This window comes from Terrapene carolina, unplaced genomic scaffold, assembly GCF_002925995.2.
Source record: "Terrapene carolina triunguis isolate 2854851 unplaced genomic scaffold, T_m_triunguis-2.0 Scaffold229, whole genome shotgun sequence".
Classification (NCBI taxonomy): Eukaryota; Metazoa; Chordata; order Testudines; family Emydidae; genus Terrapene; species Terrapene triunguis.
This window is the reverse complement of record NW_020664580.1, coordinates 1,296,781-1,308,422: the sequence shown is the minus strand read 5'-3', so window position 1 is coordinate 1,308,422 and position 11,642 is coordinate 1,296,781. Positions and strand designations below refer to the sequence as shown.

Genomic DNA, 11,642 nt, shown 5'->3' with positions numbered 1-11,642 from the left:
GGGGGGGGGGGGGGGGGGGGGGCGGCGCTTTTTTTTGCTGCTTGGGGCAGCAAAAAAGTTAGAGCCGGCCCTGCTGGAAGCGGCCAGCAGGTCCAGCTCCTAGGCGGAGGCGCAGCTCTGCGAGCTGCTCTTGCCTGCAGGCACTGCCTCCGCAGCTCCCATTGGGCGCAGTTCCTGGCCAATGGGAGTGCGGAGCCAATGCTCGGGGCAGGGGCAGCGCGCAGAGCCCTGTGGCCCCCTTGCCTAGGAGCCGGACCTGCTGGCTGCTTCCGGGGCGCAGCGCGGTACCAGGACAGATAGGAACTAGCCTGCCTTAGCTCCGCAGCACCGCTGACCGGATTTTTAACGGCCCGGTCGGCAATGCTGACCGGAGCCCCCAGGGTCCCTTTTCGACCAGATGTTCCGGTCAAAAACCGGACACCTGGTCACCCTATTGAAGGACACCAGGAAAACAGGGAAGGTGGGGAGTTAGGCTGGAAGTAACACAGCCATGTGGACAGAGCAATGCACAGGGTTTAATAAAGTTCCACTTGTTCAACTTAACCTGCATTCAGCTTCACACTTTGTTAATGAAACACTGACCAGTTAACATTAATGATTCATTTGTCCACTTGTCTAAATTGCTGGCTGAATTTTTCAAATGGAATGCAGCAATTAATTCACCTGCACTAGCTACCCTCAGCTCAGCAGAGACAGGAGTAGTCACCTCAAAATGTGAACACTGATTTTGGCTACTCTGCAAGGCTAAAATAGGACTGTACTCTAATCTCCTACATAGTTTATCTGGCAGAGCATAGTCACAGTCACACATACAAGGCCCTTCATTTTTTGTTTAATATTTCTCAGAAATGTATTGGTGTTTATTACGAAAAATTTTAAGTGGGTGAAAATCGGCACAAAATATTAACTTCTGGGTAAATATTGGGGTTAATATTGGAGGATCGGAGGAGAGAGAGAAAAAGCAACAAAGAAAAAAGTAAGAGTATTGAAAGTAAAAGCAGTTTAATGCCATGGTTTACTTCATGAATTGTATATTAACAGTACAAATACATACTTTGTGTGTGTGTGTGTGTGTGTGTGTGTGTGTGTGTGTATATATATATCTTCTACTACATTAACTTATTTGACAACCTCACATTTACACTTGGACTAAAGTATGAACATAAACATTTCTACCTAATGTAATGCACTGGATTTTCTTAATATAATCAGTATTTTCATGTACTTGAGTATTCCAAAATTCAGGTGAAAATTAGTTACAAAACAGGATTTTTTTTTGGTAGAAATCACTAAAAACTGAAAAGGAAGGGCCTTGCACACATAATAGTGCAATTTTTCCAACTGAGTCTCATTTCTTTTATTAAGAGTTACACATTTATCTTCTCCAACTAACATATTCCTGTGAAAGCGTAACTGTTTATATAAGCCATATTTATACATCTTCTGGCAAAATCCTTAGGGCTTTATTGTGACTGGTCTTTGAATAGATGCGTGGTGGGGGAGAAGGGTACATAAATTCTTCTTATGCTTTCTGTATTTTATTTCCTTTCAGAACATATCAAATTAACTCAAAGCAAAAGATGAATGGTAGCTAACCCAATTGGTTCTTAGACACTGATAGGACACATACCTTTTCTCCTTTAAGGCCATCCTCTCCCTTCAACCCTGGCAATCCCTGAAGACCTCTTTCACCCTAAAAAGACATTTTTATTCAATATTTTCTTTCCATTAAAATATAATTCCTATAAATGATGGATATTTAGAAAACCAAAAAGTGCCCATAGGAAAGTTGCTATAGTCTATTTGGAAGGAAGCTAAAGTGTGCAAAGTTCTCACCTGATTTTTCCCAGGTATCTGTGACTGATTAATATATTAGCAGACCTTTTGTAAGACAGTAGAGGATTACCTGAACTCTTGGAATAGTTCTCTATTTGTTCTGCATTTCCTCAATGTGATAATAGTAGGCAGATTCCAGGCTGACATTTTGTCTTCACCTGACCCAAATTATTCATTTCCAAAATGTACATTGGAAGGTCACCAGTTTCAATTTCACACCAAGGTAATGGGCAGTAGGGAAGAGGACAGTCGGATATTTGCCCGTGGAAATACTTACGTAATATACTGCTGTAAGCTGCTAATCGAGGTGCCACACAACATGCAGCATGCCTCAACGTGAGGTGCTGACTCCACTCATCTCCTACTGGAATCATTAGAGCCCTATCCTGCAACATGCTGAGCACCCTCAATTCCCATTGAGTTCAATGGGTGCTAAGCATCTCACAGAAATTACCTTGCAGTATTAGACCTCAAGTTTCCTTTTAACCCTCAGGGTTCTAATAAATCTCAACTCCCAAACCCAAATAACCCGCTTATCCCTTGGTGTATTTCCCCCCCGAATACAATATGCATATGCTGTGTTCTATATAAGGCTTGAGCCTTTGCTCATTGAAGTCTATAACAAAGTTCCCACTGATTTTAAGTGGTGCAGGATAAGGCTATCAAGTGCAATGAATTAGCCAGCTAACCTAAGATTCTGGAACGAAATCCAGAGGAAAATGAAGCTCAGATTTATGTTCATTTGTAAACTTTTTCTCTAAGGAAATATGGACAATGGTGTGTGTTAATCGTATCCACTGTCAGAGTCTAACCATGATAGCACTGCACTAACTGTAAAGATCCATGAACTAGATGCAGTAAGACTCAAATGTACCCACAGGATTTCATTTTTTTTCCTTGGTGGTTAATATTGATTTCTCTGCTGATTAATTGGTTATGGCAAAATGCTTTTTACGCACTAAGGCCCCAACCCTGCCAACACTTGCACATGTGCTTTCCTGCACTACTGCAAATAGTACATTAATTTCAATGGGATTGCTCACAGTAGCATAGTTGAGCGTGTGTGAAAGTATTAGCAGGATAGGGGCCTAATTGCACACAGACAAAATGGTTTCCGAACATAAGTAAAGCTGCAACAAGATTGCTAAGGGAGGAAATATGATTCTTTATACCACAGAGAATTGTAAAAGAAAAAGATATCCAAACATGCAGAGGTTAATTTAAAGTGTTGCTCCCGCAGAAATAAAATTCCGAATTACTTTATATAATTGAAGCATTTTCCACAGAACATTTTGTCATGGCTTTTGTTTAAAAAAATGTGTTCTGCTTAAAATTAAAATGCTAAGAGCAAGAAAGAATAGTGCAAAGCTAAAAAGGTCGGCTTCTTTGCCTGGTACAGCTTTTCTAATGATAAAAAATTTCTCCTAAATATGAATTGACCTTGTGCAATAATAACTAGATTTCTTTGAGCGTGGAGTATGAACAGAGATTTGCAGCTAGATGAAGCATTTGTTTGCCTGTTGGGCTGAATAATTAACCCCCTCACCACTGGATTATTTGTATTGACTATTATAAAAATGTGACCCTGCCCTGAGGAGTGTATACAGAGGGCAGAAACAGACAAAGTTTTTAGCATTTGTGTAGGAGATTTCTGGAAGGGGAAAGGGGTACATGAGGTAGATGATATCCTCACCCAGATGCTTCCTTGTGAGAGGGAGGGAGGATGGAAAATATAGCAACAGGATGGGGAGTGGGAAAATGGAAGGTAGCTGGAAGATATGTCACACTAGAGCATTGCAGAGGGCACATGGGTCATAGCAGCTGAGAAGAGAGTGGGGGGACACTTGACTCTGGGAGAGTGGATGGAATGAGGCAGCTAGAAGAGAAGCCAGAGACCTGGGAGCATGGAGGAAGGTTGACAGAATGACACAGGTGAGAAGCCATTAGGGAACACCTGAGCATCGAGGAAGATCACACCAAACAACAGCAGATGAAAAATGCACTGGGACAATGTAATGTGGAAGTGGGTTGGGTGGGTTTCAGGAGCTGGGAGGCAGGTTTAAGTCAGGGGAGGGAGGAACAACAGGGCAATTGAGGAGATGGGAAATGGGCCAAGGAGAAGTGGTGATCAGGGGTATGTGGTAGCTGTGGGCAGGGTGGAGCCAGGGAGTGAGGCAGGTGGTGTGGGTCAGTTAATGTGATAGAGTTGAGGACACAGAGGAATGGGGGTGGGGAAGGCAGATGGGAGCTGTGGAGGAAGGATTGTACCAGCTGAGGTTAGGAGTGGAAGATGGGGAAGCAGCTGGGAGTTGGGTGAGTGCTGTAGTTTAGGGCGGGTAATCACATGTTGTTCTCACCTTGCTCTTAACACAGTACATACACTGAAAAGGGTCCAAGTATATCCTCTTCTTGGGGTTTCCTTTATACTAACTTAAATAGCATCAAACAAAACTTCCTGCCAGAGCTTGGCTTCTCAAAGGGTTGGTCTGTGCAGGGCTCCCCTCGTCTTCCTTCTAGTTCCCTCTCCCTTGAGAGAGCTCTTGTATAAACCTGGGTTGGAGCACGAAGTGCCCACCTCGTCTGGCAGCCAGCGTGAATCAGCAAGTGAGCCCTTCATCACTAGCTACACAAGATCCTATAGGCCGACACCCTATTAAGGCCTAGAAGAAAGGGACTGGAGGGAGAAGCAGCTGGGAAACTGAAGGCTGCAATGCATCCCTTTGTTTACATAATGGTTACAAACACAGCTTGACAGCCATAAGTCATGGTGAAGGAGTTAGTTCACGCTATTTGCCAACCTTAAACAGTATTCACAAAACAGAAGAATGATTTCAGAAGTCCTGGAGTCTATCAGTGTGAAACAGACCTGTGATCAGTCAAGGATGGTCATCTTGGGGTCCCAAATGCTTGTGATGCACCTTTGAAACATTACAGTCTTCTTGCTTTTCATTATAACATAGTGCAGCAGTTCAGATACCAAACTGCCTATTGAGAACAGGGTTGCAAAACAGCATTGTATAGCTTAAGCTCAAACTTAGCTGAGTGTCAGTCTGACAAAGACATGCTAGGTTTCTTTCTCTTCAACGAACTAAAATATGCATGAAAAAGGTACTTACTGGCAATCCATCTTTACCAGGAATGCCCTAAAAGAAAACACCCATTTTAGAAAGGTACATAGAACATGTATAAAGTAGAAGAAGAGGGATAAAAACAAGTCACTGCATCTTAATGGCCAGCATTTCATGCTGTGACAAAATATCAAAACAGAATTGGGATCTGCATTGTGTTACCGGGTGCACTATTTTGTATACGTATTTAATTGGGGGCATGTATTTGTGATCAAGGAGAGAGTGAAGTATAAAACACTCTGTTTATCCATAAGCTGCAGCTTACAGGGGATACATAAACCATGCTTCTTGGGAGCTACACAACCTGTCCATCCAACATTTCTCAAAATGCAAGTGCCATCCTTGAGGAGCTTGGCTGACACCTCAGCAGTTGTGTTTTACACCCTTTGGTCCGGAATCGCCATGGCCAGGCACCTTGTAGAACCACTGACATGTGCAGAAGACTACTATTTTGATGTGGTATGATTAAACACCCACTCTGACTACACAGGGTGCAAGGCAGTAGAGAATCAGCCCTTCACCTGTGTGTGATAAATGAATATTGGTCTCTCTAGATGATGTGTGTGGCTTCAATAGAGATGTAGTACTCACAGGTTCACCATCTCGCCCAGGTTTTCCTAGAGGCCCAGGGGGTCCTTGAATCCCTGTCTGCATTTCTTCTAGTTCCGACTGTCCTGGTGGTCCTCGCGGCCCTTGCTCTCCCTTTTCACCTCTCTCACCTTTTTGACCCTAAGAATGTATAATATACAATAATAGGTTTTTATTATTTTCTTTTTATTATTTTAACATATATTGCCATCATACCTACAGGCCTCAAACCAGTTAAGCACAATGGGGCCCCAGGCACTGTACCAACATATATTACAACCAACTCAGGGTATTAAACCTCGTTCTGACTGATCAAGATGAATTGATCATTCAGCTAAAATGGGATGATTGCCTGGGTACAAGCGGTCATGACCTAATTTCACCAGTTATGTGCAGACAGAATATAGTCCCCAACCAGCAACATATACATTTGGTGCTTTGAAAAAGCCAATTTCCCATACAAAACTGAGTGGGAGGAAAATTTAAACATAAAAATGTTAATAATGGGTAGCTATTTAAGAATGCTCTGTTAGCCACCCCAAAAAAATCCAACACCCTTGCCTCACCACACACACAGTTCAGCGATCATGAAATAAGGCTTCTTTGGTTAAAAAAAAAAAAAATCAACCTGGTAAGTGAAGTGAAAGCAGCCATTACCACATATATGGAAAAAATTAGGAAGCTGATAGCAAAGAGTACAAATCAGCAGTTAGTAAATACAGACAGTTGATAAGGAAAGCTAAAGACATCAATGACCAGCAGGGTAAAGGACAATATCAAAAGAACATCCCAAGAGGTGGGTCTAGCTTCTATTTTTAAAAAAAGTCATAGCCATGCTTTATCTCCCTCTTAAAGGTGGAATACAAGTTTTAATTTGTCCTCCCCAAAACTGGGAGGACGACATGTACCAAAACAAAACAAAAAAGGCAGAATTCAGTTCCCTAGCTGGGGTTTTCTAGCCTGCAATCTTCCAAGGTTTTAGCCCCACCATCCAGAAGCAGGAAGCCAATAGCTTTCAATATTTGAATTGCCCCCTTCCACGGACAGGAGAATTATTATCTGGCCCCTCTCTGGTCCTGACTGGCTCTAGACTCTGCTTTCTTTAGAGGCCAGGTGAGACTTAAACCAGGACAATTAGTCCCTGTCTTTCTGGCCAATTGGTGGTTAAGGCAATCCAACTGATTCCCAGGTGTCAGGAATCTCTGATGCCCTTTTGATTCCCAAAAGAGAGCCAGAATGGAATTCAAACAAACAAAAACAAACACACAAACCAAATGCTGCAGCTCACACAGAAAAATAAAATGCCCTCCATAAGACAAGATGATCTTTCATATTCCATTTATATCACCTTCAGTCCCCTTATCACACCACATACAAAACAATGAGTTTTATAGAATATAGAATCCTCTCCTAAAGTATCTACCCCACAAAGCACCAGAACACCCTCTCACAGACAATAAAAACTAGTTCTTTACACACATCAGGAACAAACTAAATCCTACCAGTGGTATTGGTCCAAAACTAGATGAATGGTAAAATTGTCAATCATGCAATAGAAAAGGCAGAAGTATTCAATTATTATTTTTGTTCTGTATTTGGAAAGAAGCAGGATAATGTAAGCATATCTTTCTGTTCTGTCAATAACTAGGGAGTATGTTAAACAATATCTAGTTAAATTTTTTAAAATCTATAAGACCAGATAACTTGTATCAAAGAGTATTAAAAGAATTGGCCAAGGAACTCTCTGACCCATTAGTATTGATTTTTAATAGATCTTGGAAGTCTAGAGATGTATCACAGGACTAGAAAAGAGCTAATGCCATGCCAATACTGAAAAGGGTAAATGGGAAGACTCAGGAAATTACAGACAGGTTAGCCTGACATCAGTCCTGGACAAAATCATGGAAAGGCTGATATGGGATATAATCAGTAAAGGATTAAAAGATGGTAGCATAATTAATGCCAGTCAATATGATTTTATGGAAAATAAATCCTCTTGGGCAAACTTTACTTTGTTTTTGAATGAGATTACAAGTTTTGTTGGTAAATGTAAGTGTATTGACATAAGATACTTAGATTTCTGTAAGGCTTTTGACTTAGTGCCACATGACATTCTGATTAAAAAAAAGTTAATGCTACATAAACGGGGGAGGGATAGCTCAGTGGTTTGAGCATTGGCCTGCTAAACCGAGAGTTCAATCCTTAAGGGGGTCACTTAGGGATCTGGGGCAAAATCAGTACTTGGTCCTGGTAGTGAAGGCAGGGGGCTGGACTTGATAATCTTTCAGGGTCCCTTCCAGTTCTAGGAGATAGGATATCTCCATTAATTTTTTTTTTAATATAAAACCCAATGTAGCCCACATTAAATCAATTAAAAACTGGTTAACTGATAGACTGCAAAAATAATTGTAAATATGGAATTGCCATCCAAGGAAAGCCCTTCTAGTTGGATCCTGCAGGGATCTGTTCTCAGCCCAGTGCTGTTCAATATCTTTGTCAATGCTCTAGAAGAAAATATAATCTCATTACTAGTAAAATTTGCAGATAACACTAAAATTGGTGGAGTGGTAAATAACGGTGGAGACAGATCAGTTAGATAGGCTGACCTGGATGGCTTGTTGGAAAATCATGTGTTCTAAAACAGCCAAATTAAAGGTTATACATCTAGGAACTAAAAATGTAGGTCACTTTTATAAGATGAGGGACTGTGTCCTGAAAAGGACTTAGGCAGGGATGGTACATAAAAGATGAACGTGAGCTTCCAGTGTGATGCTGTAGCTAAAAGGGTGAACACAATCCTCGGATCTATAAGCAGGGGAATATCAATTAGAAGTAGGGAGATGGTATTACCTCTGAATGCAGCATTAGTGAGACCATTACTGGAATCCTGGGTCCAGTTCTGGTGTTCACACATAAAAAAGGATGTTTAAAAATGGGAAAGAGCAAACAAAGGCTACAAGAATTATCTGCAATCTGGAAAAGATGCATTACAGGGAGAGACTTAAGAAGCTTCATCACATTTTTTCAAATCAAGAAAGGATATAGTTTTTAACAGATATACTAGACATTATGGACTTGCTGCAGAGATTATGGGGAGTGGCTAGCGGTATGCAAGAGATCAGACACAATTATCCCTTCTGGCCCTAAAGTCTATGAATTAGAAGTTGTACATACTGTTCGAGTCATAGGAAGTGAACGTTTTAGAGGAATTATATTTGTAAGTTCTGAAATAAATTCTAAACCTTATGCAAATCCATGTACCCAACTTGCATGGCCTATCATAAAGCTACTCTTTCACCATTCATTATAATCTGTCACAACAAGCACTAGGACTGACATGAAGAGCACGTAAAAGCATAAAAGCCAATGGTTAAGGCTACGGAGTAGCAGCCGTGTGACACATACAGAGAGCATGAAAAGGTGGGAGTTGTCTTACCAACTCTGAGAAGTGAGCAGAGAAAAGGTTAGTGTGACAACTCCCACCTTTTCATGCTCTCTGTATGTGTATATATATATCCTCAATATATGTTCCATTCTATGCATCTGACGAAGTGGGCTGTAGCCCACGAAAGCTTATGCTCAAATAAATTTGTTAGTCTCTAAGGTGCCACAAGTACTCCTGTTCTTTTTACCGGTTAAGGCTACGTTTATGTCACGGAGGTCATGGAAGTCATGGAATCCCTGACTTCCAGAAACCTCCCTGACATTCTCTGCTTCAGACCCAGGGACAGCAGGACTCTGGAGCTGGCAGCCTGCGGGGCCCTGGCAGGGTTCCAGCGACAGGCAACAGCCTCGCACAGGGGAGGGGGAACGCGTTGGGCGAGCGGCTGGGGGTGTCACAGAGAGGTCACAGCTTCGGAGAACTTTTGTTTATTGCCTGAGACCGGTCTATGAGTTTTACTAAAAATAACCATGACAAAATCTTAGCCTTAGCAATGGTACATGTCCAATTGAAACACACAATATCAAGTAACTTCAAAATTAAACTTCCACTCTGCATGTTTTGCTGGCAGCTGAGATCAGCATTGATGTACTGCAATTTCAAACCATGACAGAACAAAGTAAGACTGAAGCAGAGAACTTAAAGTTGGAGATACAAAGGTAAGTTCAAGGAAAGGAACAATATTAATCTAGTGGGTAAAGGTCTGGTGATTAATAAAGCTACTAATGATATATGAATATTTGGCAGTATGTTGAAGAGGAGGACTTGCAGGTAGCCAGCTACACATGTCAACTAGAGGATGAAATATCCTTCTGATTCATGACATTTTAGGCTAAGAGCTCCCAATTTGATTTCCAGCTTTCCATGATATTTGGAGCAACATAATTGCATACAAATCAAGCAGGCACAAGGCCTTGTGTGAGCACTGGGTGTAATATGTTCATTCCTCCCCACCATGTGGGACCAGCCTATTAGCCAAAATGGTCAGGGATGCAACCCCATGCTCTGGGAGTCCCTAGCCTCTGATTGCCAGAAGCTGAGAGTGGATGACAGGGGATGGGCCTCAATAATTGCACTGTTCTGTTCATTCTGTCTGAAGTACTTGGTATTGGCCACTGTTGGAAGACAGGATACTGGGCTAGTTGGACCGCTGGTCTGGTGGCTTTTCTTATGTTCTAACACTGTGTGCTTTTTTATCAAAGTACCCAGGGCCATACCCAGCTGCCACTACTCAGGCAAAACTCCCAATGACGTCTGGGTAAAGACTGTAGGATCAGCCTCTCAAATTTTGAGTATGAAGTTGGTGTGGACATAATTTTGTGTCTAAGGGAATTCTGTGCTTTAACTAGCTAGCACAATTCAGATATACTGTGGGTATCTGCTAAGTGAACTGGGCCTATTTTGTTTCAAAACCACCAAAAATGAAAAAAAATTCACAGAATTTTTGCAAGAGTACTCTGCGAACCATCAAACTGGCTTTCAAATCTGTTCAAGTGCTTTTGCCTCCTCTCTTGAAAATGTAATCTATTTCAAGAGGTTTTGTTTTAACTACTGAGGGAGGGCGGTATTGTTGACTCAGTTCTAGAGACGAGCCACAGATACAAATTTCAGAACTGAACTGCTCCAAAATTCAAGGAGTTTGGGCTCAACTGCTCTAGCCAGTTGATAAAGAAGGAGCCCTGGTGTATGCTGTGTAGCATACCAAACAGATTTAAAGTTACGTAACATGCACCAGGGGCTTTACTTTAAGAATAAAGTAGCCCCCTAGTCTGCAAGGCTGTCTCTACAAGTTAGTTCAAGATGGCTGTTATAAAATGAACAACAGACTCCAGGCTCTTACTTTGAGGATTTATAGGGGTTCTTTTCCTTCTTCATTGCTTCTTTAAATAAAGTAAAAGTAGTCCACATCAAAAGGACATGTTTGCTCTGTCTATGGCTCAGTATGAACTGGAAAGTTTGGAACTAGATTTGAACTGCCCAACAGTCCAAGTGGGTTTGGATACGATGTTGCCATGAGATGCCATACCTGCTTAAGTATACAAATAACTGATCACCATAAACATTAGTAAGCTGGAAAGGATAAAGGTGCTAATTCAGGAAAGCATTTAATGATACGCATAAGTGCTTTCCTGAATCAGAACCACAATGAGGAGCTACATAGTAAGCCACCTATACTAACCTTTTCTCTGCTCACTCCTTGCAAAACAATAGCACCAGAACCAGCTTGTGGTTTTAGTATTTCCTGGGCTACCGTAGTGGCGTCACTTTCATGTTGATCATTTCCTGCACTGGTTGAACCTAAATAAAATAAAATAGAGAAAACACACTAGAAGACATTTATCAGGGAAGAGAGCAAACATATAGTAAGGCAAAAGAGAGAAAATAATTGGTATTTGGCAAAAATACACAAACAGAAGATGAAAGTGGGAAAGAAGGGAAACCCCCAAAACTCAAGGCAAAAATAAAATCTTTCTGTAATAGAGAAGGATGGAGTTAAATAAAAACACAGTTATTTCAAAAACTTTGAAAGATAGTTAGAGGGATTTAAAAAAAAAAAGTACAAAAAGAGAGAAGATAGGTACAAAAGAGGGGATGTACTGTAGGAATGGGTGAGATAAGGAGAATGCATTGGTTGATCTTCTTGCTTC

The 11,642-nt window shown here is 41.3% G+C and overlaps 1 protein-coding gene across 1 annotated transcript in view; it reads right to left on the bottom strand.

Annotated features, from left to right (window-relative positions):
- Positions 1–11,642, bottom strand: part of LOC113407595 (collagen alpha-1(XIII) chain-like) — a 109,588-nt gene that overhangs the window by 57,256 nt on the left and 40,690 nt on the right. The window contains exons 5-8 of the mRNA XM_026656373.2: positions 11,174–11,292; positions 5,556–5,693; positions 4,953–4,979; positions 1,631–1,693 (exon numbers count right to left, since the gene is read on the bottom strand). Coding sequence (XP_026512158.2) covers positions 1,631–1,693; positions 4,953–4,979; positions 5,556–5,693; positions 11,174–11,292 — 347 coding nt within the window. The remainder of the gene's footprint in view (positions 1–1,630; positions 1,694–4,952; positions 4,980–5,555; positions 5,694–11,173; positions 11,293–11,642) is intronic.